The sequence below is a fragment of the Procambarus clarkii genome, chromosome 33 (genome assembly GCF_040958095.1).
Source record: "Procambarus clarkii isolate CNS0578487 chromosome 33, FALCON_Pclarkii_2.0, whole genome shotgun sequence".
Classification (NCBI taxonomy): domain Eukaryota; kingdom Metazoa; phylum Arthropoda; class Malacostraca; order Decapoda; family Cambaridae; genus Procambarus; species Procambarus clarkii.
Genome location: NC_091182.1, coordinates 26,118,327 through 26,138,368, shown reverse-complemented (window position 1 = coordinate 26,138,368; position 20,042 = coordinate 26,118,327). Strand labels below are relative to the sequence as shown.

Below are 20,042 nucleotides of genomic sequence, written 5' to 3'. Positions count from 1 at the left end.
GAAGTCGGGAGAGATTTGGCAACCACCACAAACCAGCCGACAAGGACGCCTTGTTTATCGCCAGCGGTAATACACTAATTGACACCCCAGGATAAGGAAGTGCCATTTATGGAGAAAGAAATTGAAATTGGTCTTTCTTCTGAAGCAGCCTGTGACCTGTGAGTGTGTGAGGGTGTGAGGGTGTGAGGGTGTGGGTGGCCAGATACTTTCATACACGCTCGCACACGTACACACACACACACACACACACACACACACACACACACACACACACACACACACACACACACACACACACACACACACACACACACACACACACACACACACACACACACACACTCACACACACACACACACTCACACACACACACACACTCACACACACACACACTCACACACACACACACACACACACACTCACACACACACACACTCACACACACACACACTCACACACACACACACACACACACACACACACACACACACACACACACACACACACACACACACACACACACACACAAATGGGCAAAGTTTCCTTCACCCTGAATGCCCCTGTTCCCTAGCAGTAAATAGGTACCTGGGAGTTAGTCAGCTGTCGCGGGCTGCTTCCTGGTGTGTGTGTGTGTGTGTATGAGGTGTGAAAAAAGTAGTTAGTAAACAGATGATTGACAGTTGAGAGGCGGGCCGAAAGAGCAAAGCTCAACCCCCGCAAACACAACTAGGTGAATACTAGGTGAATACACTCCCTCCCCCTTCCCTTAACCCCCACCACCCCACACACCAATATCTTCTGAGACCCTGTTACTCACCTCACTAATCCTGACACCTTTGGAACAGCTTCCCCCACCAGCAGAACACTCACTAACAAAGGGACATGAGAATGAACAGAAGAAAGTGAGTCTCAAAGCAATGAACACTAATATAGATGGGATTACAAATAAAACAAATGAACTTGGAGAATGGGTAATAGAAGAAAACCCAGACATAATAACACTCACAGCAACAAAGCTAACGAAAATCTTAACAAATGCAGTGTTCCCACAGGACTACAGTGTTGTGAGGAAAGAGAGAGAAGGAAGAGGAGGTTGTGGTGTGGCTCTGTTGGTAAGAAATGGCTGGAGTTTTGAAGAGATGGTTACTCAGGGCTGTGAAGGTTTCAGTGACTACATAATAGGTACCATAGTAATTGGAGGGAGGACTAGAACTTATAGTCGTAGTCATTTACAACCCCCCCCCCCCAAATGACAGAAGACCCAGACAGGAATATGATAGAAACAATATAGCCAACATTAATATAATAGAGAGAGCAGCTTCTGTCGCTAGCAGGAACGAATCTGGACTACTAATTATGGGAGACTTCAACCACAGAAAGATAGATTGGGAGAACAGAGACCCACATGGAAGACTAGACACATGGAGAGCTAAGCTGATGGATGTGGCAACAAGAAACTTTCTAAGCCACCACATGAAGGGACCGACAAGAATGAGAGGGGAAGATGAACCAGCAATGCTTTATCTGATATTTACCCTAAATGAGTGAGATATAAGGGAAGTTAAGTTGAAAGCACCCCTTGGAAATGAGTGATCACATTGTATTGATGTTACGGACCCGAGCCCAGCGTCCGAGCACGGAGCAGTGACGACCGCGCCATCTGTGGGTCAGCTCCCGAAACCCCCTCCAAATGGACGACGCCATCTAGCGAGGGCGGGATATACTGGCCACAGGGGCTGGTTTCCCGTCTTAATCAGCTCGTGACATAGCCGCTGTTGACCTCTGGTGAGGTGACGCTTAGACAGCAACGCCATCTATGGAGTGGATAGGTGGGCGTTTGCGTCTAAGCCTGTAAGTCAGGTGCCCTAGAGTGTAACCAGTACTGATGACGTGTCTGATTACAGAGTCGACCTGGGACTGCTGAATCGGACGGTGGATCAGTCTACCCAAGGCAGCCATAGTATCTCCACGTGTTTGCTGCAGAAGCTGTGAGTCACCCCCCGGATGAACACTGTTGTGTTAGCCTGCTTGTGAGGTGGCAGAACCAGGAATTGTCGTACCCGGGGCTGACTGGTGGAGAAGACTAGCCACTGGGGTGTTGTGGTGAGGAGAGTGATCAGCGGAATCACACGAGGCTCCTGCCTAGGGCTCGCAACCCTAGTATCGATCGTGGAGTGGTCTATGCAGCAGAGCTGATTGGAACCTACCAACTACAGGCTGGATTTGTGGTTGAAGGCCTCCACGACGGTGCACCCAGTGGGACTGTGATTTGGCTGGCCTGTGGCTAGGGTAGACTCGCCAAGGGAATCGAAGGATTCATCGTGAGGCCACTAGAAGAAAACCAGGGCTACTCGTCTTGAGCACCGTGGAACATTCCACGTCTTCAGAGGAAGACGATTCTGCACATTGAATATTTATACCCCCCCCCCCTGTGTGACAGTATATATATTTATTTATTGGTGGTGGTAATTATATATTTAATTTAGTGTATTTGTATCCCTTCCCCTTTAATTTACTTGCGTTACGGAACACTTCCCTTGAAAGCCACTACTAACTTGGGGCCGGATACCCAAACTCTACTAACATCAGAAAAGAACCCAGTTGCGACCCAATAGGGCCGTAACAATTGATCTTTGAGTACCTGGTAGAGCTAGGAATTATCTCTCCCCCAAAAAACTAGGAAACAAAGGGCTGGCATACCGAAAGGGGAATTATGAGAAGATGAGAAGTTTCCTAAAGGATATACCATGGGACACAGAACTCAGAGCTAAGTCTGTACATGACATGATGGACTATGTCACCCAAAAGTGTCAGGAGGCAGTAACAGGTTTATCATGGCCAAAAAGGGAAAATCCGAGAAGCAAAACAAGAATCCATAGCTTAATATGGTATGTATGGAAACAAAGGAACTGATCAAAAGGTCGTGAAGGAACTTCCGAAATAACAGAACACCAGACAGCAGAGAGAGATACCAGAGAACCAGGAACGAGTATGTTAGTGTGAGAAGAGAAGCAGAGTAAAAGTATGAAAATGATATAGCAAATAAAGCAAAGACCGAACCAAAGCTACTACACAGTCACATCAGGAGGAAAAGAACAGTGGAAGAACAGGTGATGAAACTTGAATACTTGAATAAGACAGGAATACAAAGAGATGTATGAAGAACTCAACAAGAGGTTCAGAAGGTCTTCACAACAGAACGATGTGAGGTTCCAGACTTAGGAGAGGTGGCAGTAAACCAGGCGGCCTTGGAAGGGTTCGAAATTACAAGAGAGGAAGTCAACAGACACCTGATGGATCTGGATGTGAGAAAGACTGTTGGTCCAGACGGAATCTCCCCATGGGTACTAAAAGAGTGTACGGAAGCACTTTGCTTGTCATTCTCTATAGTAGGTCACTGGAGGCGGGAGACCTACCAGATATATGGAAGACGGCGAATGTGGTCCCAATATAAACCACAAAGGGTGGTACAAAAAGGGTGACAGACAAGAGGCACTGAACTACAGGCCAGTGTCCTTAACTTGTATACCATGCAAGGTGATGGAGACGATCGTGAGAAAAAAAACTAGTATCACATCTGGAGAGAAGGAACTTCGTGATAAACCACAAACATTTGTTCAGACAGGGTAAATCTTGCCATATTGGCGTAATAGAATTCTACAATCAGATGACAAAGAATAAGCAAGAAAGAGAAGGCTGGGCGGACTGCATTCTCTTGGACTGCCGGAAAGCCTTTGACACAGAACCCCATAAGAGGCTGGTGCATAAGCTGGAGAAACAGGCAGAAATAACAGCTAAAGTGCTCCAGTGGATAAGGGAGTACCTTAGCAATAAGAAGCAGTGAGTTACAGTGAGAGGGGAGACCTCAGATTGGCGTCAAATCACCAGTGGAGTCCTACAGGGCTCTGTACTCGGACCTATCCTGTTTCTGATAAACGTAAATGATCTCCCAGAGGATATAGACTCATTCCTCTCAATGTTTGCTGACGATGCCAAAATTATGAGAAGGATTAAGACAGAGGAAGACTGCTTGAGACTTCAAGAAGACCTGGACAAACTGAAGGAATGGTCGAACAAATGGTTGTTAGAGTTTAACCCAAGCAAATGTTATGTAATGAAGATAGGTGTAGGGAGCAGGATGCCAGATACAAGGTATCATTTGGGAGATGAAATTCTTCAAGAGTCAGAGAGAGAGAAAAAGACTTGGGGGTTGATATCACGCCAGACCTGTCCCCTGAAGCTGATATCAAGAGGAAAACATCAGCGGCATATGCCAGGTTGGCTAACATAAGAACGGCATTTAGAAACTTGTGTAAAGAATCTTTCAGAACATTATATACCACATATGTCGGACTAATCCTGGAGTATGCGGCTCCAGCATGGAGTCCATATCTAGTCAAGCATAAGACTAAATTGGAAAAGGTTCAAAGGTTTGCCACCAGACTAGTACCCGAGCTGAGAGGTATGAGCTACGAGGAGAGACTACCGGAATTAAACCTCACTTCGTTGGAAGACAGAAGAGTTAGTGGGGACAAGATCACCACATTCAAGATTCTCAAGGGAATCGACAGGGTAGATAAAGACAGGTTATTTAACACAAGGGGCACACGCACTAGGGGACACAGGTGGAAACTGAGTGCCCAAATGAGCCACAGAGATATTAGAAAGAACTTTTTTGGTGTTAGAATAGTTGACAAATGGAATGCATTAGGAAGTGATGTGGTGGAGGCTGACTTCATACACAGTTTCAAGTGTAGATATGATAGAGCCCAGTAGGCTCAGGAACCTGAACACCTGTTGATTGACGGTTGAGAGGCGGGACCAAAGAGCCAGAGCTCAACCCCCACAAGCACGATTAGGTGAGTACACACACACACACACACACACACACACTTTGGCTCAGCGGCCTGAGCCTCAGGGGCCTCGTAGCTTGGTGGGTAGCGCGCAGGACTCGTAATTATGTGGCGCGGGTTCGATTCCCGCACGAGGCAGAAACAAATGGGCAAAGTTTCTTTCACCCTAAATGCCCCTGTTACCTAGCAGTAAATAGGTACCTGGGAGTTAGTCAGCTGTCACGGACTGCTTCCTGGGAGGTGTGTGGTGTGGGAAAAAAATAGTTAGTAAACAGTTGAGAGGCGGGCCGAAAGAGCAAAGCTCAACCCCCGCAAACACAACTAGGTGAATACAACTAGGTGAATACTTACCCTGTAAAGTGCTTGAGAGAATAATCAGGTTAAGACTGGTCACACACTGAAAATTAGGTATGTAAATAAACACAAACATGGGTTCATGGAAGAGACATCATGTCTAACAAACCTTCCGGAATTCTATGATAAAGTAATAATTTAGACTACGGCAGGACAGTGAAGGACGGACAGACTGCATCTTTCTGGGCCAAAAAGCCTTTGATACAGGACCGTACATGGGACTGCTATACAAACTTGAGAGGCAGGCGGGAGTAAGCGGAAAAGCCCTAACTTGGGTTAGGAACTACCTAACAGGCAGGAGCCAGAGAGTAACAGTCAGGGGCGAGAAGTCAGACTGGCGAACAGTAACGAGTGGAGTACCTGAAGGATCGGTGCTGGGACCAGTTCTATTTCTAATATACGTTAACGACATGTCTACAAGAGTCTCTCTCTTATTTTTGTAGTTATTTTTTTCAGGAATATTCCTGCGCGGGTCCTAAGCCCCGGGCTGACCCATTAAGTTTTACTTGTTTCTTGTTTGTTTTATCCGACAAAGGCCTGTCAGCTTTGACAGGGGCGTGACAGTAGATAGCGCTAAGGATTCGTAGACCTGAGGTTCCGGGTTCGATCCCTGGTGGTGACGGAAAGAAATGGGCAGAGTTTCTTTCACTCTGATGCAGCTTTTCACCTAGCAGTAAATAGGTACCTGGGAGTTAGACAGCTGCTACAGGCTGCTTCCTGGGGGAGTGTAACAATAAGGAGGCCTGGTCGAGGACCGGGCCGCGGGGACGCTAAGCCTCGAAATCATCTCAAGATTCCCTCAAGAAGGACATACTTGAGGAGTATGAGTATTTATGACTCGTATGGTCGCTTCAGTAAGATTATGGCCAATGTGTAAAACAACTTCTGCTTTGTTGAATCTCAGTTGAAATCCAATTTGGTTTGTAACGCTTCGCAGTGTTAGATAATGTTCCAGTGGTCTGTCAGACATATCTCCACAGTGTTACAGAAGTCCATACCTACATGTCGATGTTCGCGGATGACCCGAAATTTATGAGACGAGTTGTGCCAGATGAGGATTCTAGTATACTCCAAGCGGACTTGCACAAGCTGCAGAGATGGTCAGAGAAATGGCTATTGAAGTTCAACACGAGCAAGTGTAAAGTTGTGGAAATGGGACTAGATGACAGGAGACCAAAGGGACAGTACACAATGAAGGGAAAATACCTTCCTGTGACGATTCGAGAAAGAGACCTGGGAGTGGACGTAACACCTAATCTAACTCCTGAGGCTCATATAGATCAGATAACGACAACAGTGTACGCTACGCTAGCAAAAGTTAGAATGTCATTCAGAAACCTAAGTATGGAGGCATTTAGAGCGCTTTACACTGCCTACGTGAGACCAGTCTTAGAGTATGCAGCTTTTTCATGGAGCCCCCACCTGAAAAAACACATTAGGAAACTGAAAAGGTTTAGAAATTTGCGACGAGACTCGTTCCAGAGTTGCGATGGATGTGATATAAAGAGTGACCGAAGGAACTTAAAACTAATATTAAAATATTTTATTATATGCTATTGTGATAGCTTAGAGTCATAGACATGATTTAAGTTGACACGTGTTTGATGTTAATTTTTTACCATTTTGGAAAATAACTCCGTGGAGGAATCAGGAGGTCTTCCGTGCTTCTGCCTCTTATTCGTGCGACAAAGCGCTAGATACAGTTAAATGAAGGGTGGATGCTCTATATTTCACTTAAAAACTCTAAGACCAGGGTTCGAACTTGTTTTGCCAGGGCTGTGTACTCTGTACAATAACCACTTCACCAGCGATTGCCTATAATGATTGCTGAGTTATGGAGCTTATTAACTAAGCTCGAGTTGCCAATCCTCGGCAACTCTCGTGGTGCAATTGTGGCAATTTTTCATCAAATCCTGGTGCACGTTCAGGCCGTGCTGAGCCTAGGAATGTGAGCCTAGGAATGTGAGCCTAGGAATGTGAGCCTAGGAATGTGAGCCTAGGAATGTGAAAGAAGAATGGGAAAGAATGTGAAAGCTTCAAAGATCTCCACGCCATAAATGACTTATGTACTCTATGACTCGATTAGGATTGGAACTTGCACTACCAGGTGAACACAGTACCATAACCCCTTCACCAGTAATTACCTATAAGGATTGGTTAGTCCTGCAGCTTAATACCTAAGCTCCATGACTAACCAAACCCCACTTTTAAATTACTATAAACTCTTTGACGTCTCCAGGATTCAAACCTGGGCAACCAGGGGTTCCCCAACTGGCTTCCTGGTACTAATATATGATGAAAAAGTATACTCAAGATGCGCCAGGAGTGTTGCCGGGTGATGGATAGTCAGGGAACTGATATGGAAGCTTGCGAGGTCCAGGACCATCAATGAGCTGTATCAATAAAAATCATTTTAAGGCACTGGACTTGTTATGTTATATGACAGGACGAATCTTTGCGTTTTCACTGCAAAGTTTTCAATTCCTGTCAGTTATGTCAGACATACAAGAAGGATGAGAATGTGGTACCTTGCAGTGTAAATGCATGTATGCGTCCTGTCATTTATAATAACAACCGTCCTACATTTTCCTTCATTATGAGAAATAACATCTCTGCCTCTTCTGACAAGCTGAGATGGACCAATGTTGTGTATCATTACAAGTGCAGTTCTGGAGACTGTGCTATGAAACATATGCAACATTGGACATACCACGAATACACAGAGTAAACGTCTTACACTTCATTTGCAAGACGGAGGTATTAAGCAACATCATTCTCATCACCACAACACCATCCTTAATCGCCAAGACAGTGAAAGATACGACAATAATCAAACACACCGACGACCGTACGAGGCTTCGTATGCTTGAGGCTGTGTTCATTCGGGAGCTGACACCAGTAATCAACAGCCAGATGATCTCGGCTTCGAGCATACAACTGTTCGATGGTCCTCCATTGACCCAGAGGGAAAATGTAAGACCTACATTGGCGGACACACAGAAGCCGGAGTCAGGCAGCCATCACCTCATGCAACCCCCCTTGCCGCTTTCTGACATTAAGGGAGTTACGTGAGTCGTAGAGTGAGGTGTACCCACACTTATTAATGTCTAGATTTCTCCTTGTATATATATATATATATATATATATATATATATATATATATATATATATATATATATATATATATATATATATATATATATATATATATTCCCCTTCTCTACAGAACATCCACCCTTCCTTAATTCAATCTACTGTTCTGTCTCACTAATAAGAGACCGAAACTTACCCAACATTAAGGCAAATAAAACAAACTCAGCAAAAAAACAGCAAATTCACTCCATAAGAATCAATAGAGAGCGATGCTATCTTCACCCTCTCAGACTAAATGACTACAATCGACTCCTCGAATCCCGCTCTGCTGTTATTTGATCTCCAGAGGATTTAATTCTGCGAAACGTCCTCTCGCCGACTTCTCAGGGAATGGTATCATTTTATGTTCACTATCGTCATTATCGCTGTCGTTCGCAGCATCATCATCATCAGGAATTTCAGCCTCGCCTGTCACTATAATCCGCACCCCGGACAGAAGCCTCCTTCAGGATTTCAGAATAGCTTATTACTATTTTCACCGCGTGATCATTGTGTAAGTCATCATTGTCTTCAGCATCATCATAAATCTCTTTCCTCTCCCCCCCAGCAGCATCAACAATCACTTTCCCCTCCCCCAGCAGCATAACCAATTTTTTTTTAGTACCCTTACCTTATCAGGCAGCATCAACAGTTTGAAAGCACTGTCACCAGCATCATCATTGGAGACACCATCGGCGTCACTACCAGCTTCACAACAACAACATTGCCTACCACCACATATATAAACAAACCAACTCACAAGAAGGTTTACGTGCATTTCTTGTCGCAGAGAGATGAAAGACTTGAGCAATGTAATAGGGAATAAAGACTGTAATGAGTTCCTACAAAGTTTAAACAAGCAAACATTATTTGTTGAAGTCTGGGAAAAAGATACGAAAAAATTTCTAGAAACAGCCTAACCAAACCACTGTACCACAGCCCACTAGAACAAGCAAACTGTTACGAACCTGGTGATTACCTGGAAGCCATACTGTTTATGGCTTCTTCAAAATCCAGTGGGGATAGGGTGACGTCTGATATATGATTTGATGTTGGTATCATATCCATGAAAAATTCATTTGGGTTATCAATCTTTAATGCCTTTAATGGCTCGCTGAAAACAGTCATACTGCTTCCTCAGTAGCTCGCTCATTTCTTTGTTGTCATCGGTGAAAGTTCCATCTCCCTTTCGCAGGGGCCCGATACTAGATGTGTTTTTTTTATCTTGATTTTGCATAGGAGAAAAAATATTTCGGATTTCTCTCTATTTCACTGATGGCCTTTTGCTCTCTTTGCCTCTCCTGGGTGTTGTATGATTCTTGTAGCTTGAGTTTAATTGTTTCTATTTTTCTACCTAACCTTCTTCGCCATTCTTGAGATAGGGTGCGACTCTCAAGTTGTTCCGTGATTCATTTTCTTCGCCTATATAGGGAACGACGTTCCCGTTCTAATCTGCATCTCTTCCTCTTTTTTCTTAGGGGTATGATGTTTGAACATATTTCTAGTGCTACTGAGCTTATTTTTTTCCAGGCACTGGTTCAGGTTTGCATTGTTTAGCTGTTCTTCCCAGTTTATTTCTGTGAAGTCCTGGTTTATTTGCTCCCAGTTTATCTGTTTATTATTGAAGTTGAATTTGCTGATATCTCCTCCACCGGGAATCTGGACTGGTTTTGAAGGTATATTCCCCGTGGTTGTCATAACTTCAATTAAGTTGTGATCTGAGTAACAGGTATTTGTAATCATTATGTTCCTGATCAATTCATCATTATTAGTGAAAATGAGGTCCAGCGTGTTCTCCTTCCTAGTTGGTTCTACTATTTGCTGGTTTAGGCAAACCTGTCGCACATCCGTAGCAGGTCATTTGCATGTGTCTGTTCATTTAGGCTACTTCCTGGTATTCTTTCTGATATTACCTATCTTCATTACATTACATTTGGTTGGGTTAAACTCTAACAACCATTTGTTCTACCATTCCTTCAGCTTGTCTAGGTCTTCTTGAAGCCTCAAATAGTACTCTTCTGTCTTAATCCTTCTCATAATTTTGGCATCGTCCGCAAACATTTAGAGAAATGAATCTATACCCTCCGGGAGATCATTTACATATATCAGAAACAAGATAGGACCGAGTACAGAGCCCTGTGGGACTCCACTGGTGACTTCACGCCAATCGGAGGTCTCACCCCTCACCGTAACTCTCTGCTTCCTATTGCTTAGGTACTCACTTATCCACTGGAGCACCTTACCAGCTACACCTTCTTGTCTCTCCAGCTTATGAACCAGCCTCTTATTCGGTACTGTGTCAAAGGCTTTCCGACAATCCAAGAAAATGCAGTCCGCCCAGCCCTCTCTTTCTTGCCTAATCTTTGTCACCTGGTCGTAGAATTCTATTAAGCAGTCAGACAAGATTTACCCTCCCTGAACCCATGTTGGCGATTTGTCACGAAGTCCCTTCTCTCCAGATGTGATACCAGGTTTTTTCTCACGATCTTCTCCATCACCTTGCATGGTATACAAATCAAGGACACTGGCCTGTAGTTCAGTACCTCTTGCCTGTCGCCCTTTTTGAATATTGGGACCACATTCGCCGTCTTCCATATTTCTGGTAGGTCTCCCGTCTCCAGTGACCTACTATACACTATGGAGAGTGGCAAGCAAAGTGCCTCTGCACACTCTTTCAGTACCCATGGCGAGATCCCGTCTGGACTAACAGCCTTTCTAACATCCAGATCCAGCAGGTGTCTCTTGACCTCCTCTCTCGTAATTTCGAACTCTTCCAAGGCCACCTGGTTTACTTCCCTTTCTCCTAGCACAGTGACCTCACCTTGTTCTGTTGTGAAGACCTCCTGGAACCTCTTGTTGAGTTCTTCACACACCTCTTTGTCATTTTCTGTATACCTGTCCTCGCCTGTTCTAAGATTCACTACCTGTCATTTCACTGTTGTTTTCCTTCTAATGTGACTGTGGAGTAGCTTTGGTTCGGTCTTGGCTTTGTTTGCTATATCATTTTCATAACTTTTCTCTGCTTCTCTTCTCACCCTGACATACTTATTCCTGGTTCTCTGGTATCTCTCTCTGCTTTCTGGTGTTCTGTTATTCCGGAAGTTCCTCCACGCCCTTTTGTTCAGTTTCTTTGCTTCCATACATGCCCTATTATACCATGGATTCTTCTGTTGCTTCTCGGATTTTTCCTTTTGGGACGGGATGTATCTGCTTACTGCCTCCTGACACTTTCGGGTGACATAGTCCATCATATCTTGTACAGACTTAGCTCTGAGGTCTGTGTCCCAAGGTATTTCCCTTTGGAAGCTTCTCATCTCCTCAAAATTTCCCTTTCGGTATGTCAGCCTTTTGTTTCCTAGTTTTTTTGGGGGAGATAATTACTAGCTCTACCAGGTACTCAAAGTTCAATACACTGTGGTCACTCATTCCCAAGGGTGCTTCCATCTTGACTTCCCTTATATCCCACTCATTTAGTCTAAGTATCAAATCAAGTATTGCTGGTTCATCTTCTCCTCTCATTCTTGTTAGTTCTTTGATGTGCTGGCTTAGAAAGTTTCTTGTTGCCACGTCCAGCAGCTTAGCTCTCCATGTTTCTGGTCCTCCATGCGGGTCTCTGTTCTCTCATTCTATCTTCCCATGGTTGAAGTCTCCTATCATTAGTAGTCCAGATCCATTCCTGCTAGCAACAGAAGCTGCTCTCTCTCTATTATGTTAATGGTGGTCATGTTGTTTCTATCATATTCCTGTCTGGGTCTCTGTCATTTGGTGGTGGATTATATATGACTACGACTATAATTTTTTGCCCTGCAGTTGTTATTGTACCTATTATGTAGTCACTGTGTGTGTGTGTGTGTGTATGTGTGTGTGTACTCACCTATTTGTACTCACCTATTTGTGCTTGCGGGGGTTGAGCTTTGGCTCTTTGGTCCCGCCTCTCAACTGTTAATCAACTGGTGTACAGATTCCTGAGCCTACTGGGCTCTATCATTTCTACATTTAAAACTCAGTATGGAGTCAGCCTCCACCACATCACTGCCTAATGCATTCCACCTGTTAAGTACTCTGACGCTGAAAAAGTTCTTTCTAACGTCCCTGTGGCTCATTTGGGTACTCAGTCTCCACCTGTGTCCCCTTAGTCGCGTACCACCCGTGTTAAACAGTTTATCTTTATCGACCCTGTCAATTTCTCTGAGAATTTTGTAGATAGTGAGCATGTCTCCCGTTACTCTTCTGTGTTCCAGTGTCGTGAGGTGCATTTCACGCAGCCTTTCCTCGTAACTCATGCCTCTTAGTTCTGGGACTAGCCTAGTGGCATACCTCTGAACTTTTTCCAGCTTCTCCTTGTGCTTGACAAGGTACGGGCTCCATGCTGGGGCCGCATACTCCAGGATTGGTCTTGCTCTCAAATTCCTCTAGAGGTGCCTGGTTAACTATTCCTTTTCTCGTCTTTGGAACTTCTTGCTCTAATGTGAAGACTTCCTGGAATTTTTTATTGAGTTCCTCACACACTTCTTTGTCATTTGTAGTGAATCTGTCTGCCCCTATCCTCAGTTTCATTACCTGTTCCTTCACTGTTGTCTTTCTCCTGATGTGGCTGTGCAGCAGTTTAGGATGAGTCTTTGCCTTGCTTGCTATGTCGTTTTCATATTGCCTTTCGGCCTCTCTTCTCACTCTGGCGTATTCATTCCTGGCTCTCTGGTAACCTTTTCTGTTCTCAAGTGTCCTGTTATTTCTATAGTTTCTCCATGCTCTTTTACTTAGTTGTTTAGCTAGCTTACATCTCTGATTAAACCATGGGTTTCTCATCTGCATTTCATTTTTTCCTTTTGGGCCGGGATAAACTTTTCTGCTGCCTCCTTACACTTCTGCGTGATGTATTCCGTCATGTCTTGGGCCGTCTTTCCCCTGAGCTCTGTTTCCCAAGTTATATCCATTAGGAATTTTCTTTTCTCCTCATAGTTTCCCTTACTGAATGCCAGCCTTTTGCTTTCAGCTCCCTTTCTCCAGTACTTTAACCCTTCTTCGACCAGATACTCTAACGTCAGAACACTGTGATCACTCATTCCTACTGGGGCCTCGAAGTCAGTTTCCCTTATGTCAGAGTCATTCAGAGTGAAGACTAGGTCGAGTCTCACTGGTTCATCGTTTCCTCTCATTCTTGTGGGTTCCCTGACATGCTGGCTTATTAAGTTTTTTGTTGCCACCCAGTAGTTTAGCTCTCCATGTTTCCTCTCTTCCATGCGGTTCCTTGTTCTCCCAGTCTATCTTTCCGTGATTGAAGTCCGCTGTGATGAGCAGATGGGATCGAATTCAACAGGCAGCAGAGGCTGCCCTCTCAATTATATTGTTAACTGCCATGTTGTTTCTGTCATACTCTTGCCTGGGTCTTCTGTCCTTTGGTGGAGGGTTATATATCACTGCTACTACTACTCTTGGTCCTTCAATCGTCATGGTGCCTGTTATGTTGTCTCTAAACCCTTCACAGCTTGGAGTAACCATCTCTTTGAAACTCCATTTCTTTCTCATGAGTAAGGTTGGTGTGTGTGTGTGTGTGTGTGTGTGTGTGTGTGTGTGTGTGTGTGTGTGTGTGTGTGTGTGTGTGTGTGTGTGTGTGTGTGTGTGTACTCACCTAGTTGTACTCACCTAGTTGTGTTTGCGGGGGTTGAGCTCTGGCTCTTTGGTCCCGCCTCTCAACCGTCAATCAACAGGTGTACAGATTCCTGAGCCTATCGGGCTCTGTCATATCTACACTTGAAACTGTGTATGGAGTCAGCCTCCACCACATCACCCCCTAATGCATTCCATTTGTCAACCACTCTGACACTAAAAAAGTTCTTTCTAATATCTCTGTGGCTCATTTGGACACTCAGTTTCCACCTGTGTCCCCTTGTGCGTGTGCCCCTTGTGTTATATAGCCTGTCTTTATCTACCCTATCAATTCCCTTCAGAATCTTGAATGTAGTGATCATGTCCCCCTAACTCTTCTGTCTTCCAGCGAAGTGAGGTTTAATTCCCGTAGTCTCTCCTCGTAGCTCATACCTCTCAGCTCGGGTACTAGTCTGGTGGCAAACCTTTGAACCTTTTCCAGTTTAGTCTTATGCTTGACTAGATATGGACTCCATGCTGGGGCTGCATACTTCAGGATTGGCCTGACATATGTGGTATACAAAGTTCTGAATGATTCTTTACACAAGTTTCTGAATGCCGTTCGTATGTTGGTCAGCCTGGCTTATGCCGCTGATGTTATCCTCTTGATTTGGGCTGCAGGAGACAGGTCATGCGTGATATCAACCCCCAAGTCTTTTTCTTTCTCTGACTCCTGAAGAATTTCCTCTCCCAGATGATACCTTGTATCTGGCCTCCTGCTCCCTACACCTATCTTCATTACATTACATTTGCTAGGGTTAAACTCTAACAACCAATTGTTCGACCATTCCTTCAGCTTGTCTAGGTCTTCTTGAAGCCTCAAACAGTCCTCTTCTGGCTTAATCCTTCTCATAGTTTTGGCATCATCCGCAAACATTTAGAGAAATGAATCGATACCCTCCGGGAGATCATTTACATATATCAGAAACAAGATTGGACAGAGTACAGAGCCCTGTGGGACTTCACGCAAATCAGAGGTCGAACCCTCAAATCAGAGGAGGCAAACCCCTCGCCGTAAAACTCTGCTTCCTATTGCTTAGGTTCTCCCTTATCCACTGGAGCACCTTACCAGCTACACCTGCCTGTCTCTCCAGCTTATGTGCCAGCCTCTTATGTGGTACTGTGTCAAAGGCTTTCCGACAATCCTAGAAAATGCAGTCCGCCCAGCCCTCTCTTTCTTGCTTAATCTTTGTCACCTGGTCGTAGAATTCTATTAAGCCAGTCAGGCAAGATTTACCCTTCCTGAACCAATGTTGGCGATTTGTTACGAAGTCCCTTCTCTCCAGATGTGATATCAGGTTTTTTCTCACGATCTTCTCCATCACCTTGCATGGTATACAAGTCAAGGACACTGGCCTGTAGTTCAGTGCCTCTTGCCTGTCGCCCTTTTTGTATATTGGGACCACATTCGCCGTCTTCCATATTTCTGGTAGGTCTCCTGTCTCCAGTGACCTGCTATATACTATGGAATGTGGCAAGCAAAGTGCCTCTGCACACTCTTTCGGTACCCATAGCGAGATCCCGTCAGGACTAACAGCCTTTCTAACATCCAGATCCAGCAGGTGTCTCTTGACCTCCTCTTTCGTAATTTCGAACCCTTCCAAGGCCGCCTAGTTTACTTCCCTTTCTCCTAGCACAGTGACCTCACCTTGTTCTGTTGTGAAGACCTCATGGAACCTCTTGTTGAGTTCTTCACACACCTCTTTGTCATTCTCTGTATACCTGTCCTCACCTGTTCTAAGGTTCACTACCTGTTCTTTCAATGTTGTTTTCCTTCTGATATGACTGTGGAGTAGCTTTGGTTTGGTCTTGGCTTTGTTTGCTATATCATTTTCATAACTTTTCCCTGCTTCTCTGCTCACCCTGACATACTCATTCCTGGTTCTCTGGTATCTCTCTCTGCTTTCTGGTGTTCTGTTATTCCGGAAGTTCCTCCACGCCCTTTTGTTCAGTTTCTTTACTTCCATACATGCCCTATTATACCATGGATTATTCTTTTGCTTCTCGGATGTTTCCTTTCGGGACGGGATGTATCTGTTTACTGCCTCCTGAAACTTTTGGGTAACATAGTCCATCATATCTTGTACAGACTTATCTCTGAGGTCTGTGTCCCAAGGTATTTCCCTTAGGAAGCTTCTCATCTCCTCATAATTGCCCTTTCGGTATGCCAGCCTTTTGTTTCCTAGTTCTTTTTGGGGGGAGATAATTCCTAGCTCTACCAGGTACTCAAAGTTCAATACATTGTGGTCACTCATTCCCAAGGGTGCTTCCATCTTAACTTCCCTTATATCCCACTCATTTAGGGTAAATATCAAATCAAGCATTGCTGGTTCATCTTCTCTCATTCTTGTTGGTTCCTTAATGTGCTGGCTTAGAAAGTTTCTTGTTGCCACGTCCAGCAGCTTAGCTCTCCATGATTCTGGTCCTCCATGCGGGTCTCTGTTCTCTCATTCTATCTTCCCATGGTTGAAGTCTCCCATGATTAGTAGTCCAGATCCATTCCTGCTAGCAACAGAAGCTGCTGCTCTATATTGTGTTAATGGTGGCCATGTTGTTTCTATCATATTCCTGTCTGGGTCTTCTGTCATTTGGTGGTGGATTATATATGAATAAGACTATAATTTTTTGCCCTGCAGTTGTTATTGTACCTATTATGTAGTCACTGAGTGTGTTGTTGTACTCAGTTGTACTCACCTATTTGTGCTTGCGGGGGTTAAGCTCTGGCTCTTTGGTCCCGCCTCTCAACCGTCAATCAACAGGTGTACAGGTTCCTGAGCCTTTTGGGCTCTATCATATCTACACTTGAAACTGTGTATGGAGTCAGCCTCCACCACATTACTTCCTAATGCATTCTATTTGTCAACCACTCTGACACTAAAAAAGTTATTTCTAATATATCTTTGGCTCATTTGGGCACTCAGTTTCCACCTGTGTCCCCTAGTGCGTGTGCCCCTTGAGTTAAATAGCCTGTCTTTATCAACCCTGTCGATTCCCTTGAGAATCTTGAATGTGGTGATCATGTTCCCCCTAACTCTTCTGTCTTCCAACTGTGAGGTTCAATTCCCGTAGTCTCTCTTTGTAGGTCATACCTCTCAGCTCGGGTACTAGTCTGGTGGCAAACCTTTGAACCTTTTCCTGTTTAGTCTTATGCGTGGCTAGATATGGACTCCATGCTGGAGCCGCATACTCCAGGATTGGTCTGACATATGTGGTATATAATGTTCTGAAAGATTCCTTACACAAGTTTCTAAAGGCCGTTCTTATGTTAGCCAACCTGGCATATGCTGCTGCTGTTATCCTCTTGATATGAGCTTCAGGGGACAGGTCTGGCGTGATATCAACCCCCCAGGTCTTTCTCTGTCTCTGACTCTTCAAGTATTTCATCTCCCAAGTGATACCTTGTATCTGGTCTCCTGCTTCCTACCCCTATCTTCATTACATTACATTTGCTTGGGTTAAACTCTAACAGCCATCTGCTCGACCATTCCTGCAGCTTGTCCAGGTCTTCTTGAAGCCTCAAGCTGTCCTCCTCTGTTTTAATCCTTCTCATAATTTTGGCGTCGTCAGCAAACATTGAGAGGAATGAGTCTATACCCTCTGGGAGATCATTTACGTATATCAGAAACAGGATAGGTCCAAGCACAGAGCCCTGTGGGACTCCACTGGTGACTTCACGCCATTCTGAGGTCTCACCCCTGACTGTAACTCTCTGCTTCCTATTGCTTAGGTACTCCCTTATCCACTGGAGCGCCCTACCAGTTACTCCTGCCTGTTTCTCCAGCTTATGCATCAACCTTTAATGGGATACTGTGTCAAAGGCTTTCCGACAGTCCAAAAAAATGCAGTCCGCCCATCCTTCTCTTTCTTGCTTAATATTTGTCACCTGATCGTAGAATTCTATCAAGCCTGTAAGGCAAGATTTATCCTCCCTGAACCCATGTTGAGCATGTGTGTGTGTATATATGTGTGTGTGTGTGTGTGTGTGTGTGTGTGTGTGTGTGTGTGTGTGTGTGTGTGTGTGTGTGTGTGTGTGTGTGTGCGGCTGTGTGTGTGTGTGTGTGTGTGTGTGTACACGTGTGTGTGTGTATGTGTGTGTGTACACGTATGTGTGTGTGTGTACACGTGTGTGTGTGTGTGTACACGTGTGTGTGTACGTGTGTGTGTACACATGTGTGTACTCACCTATTTGAACTCGCCTATTTGTGCTTGCGGGGGGTTGAGCATTGGCTCTTTGGTCCTGCCTCTCAACTGTTAATCAACTGGTGTACAGATTCTTGAGCCTACTGGGCTCTATCATATCTACATTTAAAACTCAGTATGGAGTCAGCCTCCACCACATCACTGCCTAATGCATTCCACCTGTTAACTACTCTGACGCTGGAAAAGTTCTTTATAACGTCCCTGTGGCTCATTTGGGTACTCAGTCTCCACTTGTGTCCCCTTGTTTGCATACCACCCGTGTTAAACAGTTTATCTTTATCTACCCTGTCAATTCCTCTGAGAATTTTGTAGATAGTGATCATGTCTCCCGCTACACTTTCTTCCAATGTCGTGAGGTGCATTTCCCGCAGCCCTTCCTCGTGACTCATGCCTCTTAGTTCTGCGACTAGCCTAGTGGCATACCTCTGAACTTTTTCCAGTTTCCCCTTGTGCTTGACAAGGTACGGGCTCCATGCTGGGGCCCCATACTCCAGGATTGGTCTTTCTCTCAAATTCCTCTAAAGGTGGCTGGTTAACTATTCCTCCTCTCGTCTCTGGAACCACTTCTTGCTCTAATGTGAAGACTTCCTGGAATTTTTTATTGAGTTCCTCACACACTTCTTTGTCATTTGTAGTGAATCTGTCTGCCCCTATCCTCAGTTTCATTACCTGTTCCTTCACTGTTGTCTTTCTCCTGATGTGGCTGTGCAGCAGTTTAGGATGAGTCTTTGCTTTGCTTGCTATGTCGTTTTCATATTGCCCTTCTGCCTCTCTTCTCACTCTGACGTATTCATTCCTGGCTCTCTGGTAACCTTCTCTGCTCTCAAGTGTCCTGTTATTACTATAGTTTCTCCATGCTCTTTTACTTAATTGTTTAGCTCGCTTACATCTCTGATTAAACCATGGGTTTCTCATCTGCATTTCATTTTTTCCTTTTAAGCCGGGATAAACTTTTCTGCTGCCTCCTTACACATCTGCGTGATGTATTCCGTCATGTCTTGGGCCGTCTTTCCCCTGAGCTCTGTTTCTCAAGTTATATCAATTAGGAATTTTCTTATCTCCTCATAGTTTCCCTTACGGAATGCCAGCCTTTTGCTTTCAGCTCCTTTTCTCCAGTACTTTAACCCTTCTCCGACCAGATAATCTAACGTCAGAACACTGTGATCGCTCATTCCTACTGGGGCCTCGATGTCAATTTCCCTTAGGTCAGAGTCATTCAGATTGAAGACTAGGTCGGGTCTCGCTGGTTCATCATTTCCTCTCATTCTTGTAGGTTCTCTGACATGCTGGCTTAAAAAGTTTTTTGTTGCGACCTCCAGTAGTTTAGCTCTCCATGTTTCCTCTCTTACATGCGGGTCCTTGTTCTCCCAGTCTATCCTTCCGTGATTGAAGTCTCCCATGATGAGAAGATGGGATCGAATTCTGCAGGCAGCAGAGGCTGCCCTTTCAATTATATTGTTAACTGCCATGTTGTTTCTGTCATACTCTTGCCTGGGTCTTCTGTCGTTTGGTGGAGGGTTATATATCACTGCTACTACTACTCTTGGTCCTTCCATCGTCTGTTATGGTGCCTGTTATGTTGTCTCTAAACCCTTCACAGCTTGGAGTAACCATCTCTTTGAAACTCCATTTCTTTCTCATGAGTAGGGTTGGTGTGTGTGTGTGTGTGTGTGTGTGTGTGTGTGTGTGTGTGTGTGTGTGTGTGTGTGTGTGTGTGTGTGTGTGTGTGTGTGTGTGTGTGTGTGTGTATGTGTGTGTGTGTGAAAAAATAGTAGATAGTAGTTAGTAACCGTTGATTAACAGTTGAGAGGCGGGCCGAAAGAGCAGAGCTCAACCCCCGCAAGAACAACTAGGTG

At 44.7% G+C, this 20,042-nt stretch overlaps 1 protein-coding gene across 1 annotated transcript in view; it reads right to left on the bottom strand.

Moving 5' to 3' along the window:
* LOC138370774 (uncharacterized) overlaps positions 1-19,101 on the bottom strand; it is a 183,011-nt gene extending 163,910 nt beyond the window's left edge. The window contains exon 1 of the mRNA XM_069335374.1: positions 18,856-19,101. Coding sequence (XP_069191475.1) covers positions 18,856-19,101 — 246 coding nt within the window. The remainder of the gene's footprint in view (positions 1-18,855) is intronic.
* Positions 19,102-20,042: the final 941 nt, after the last annotated feature.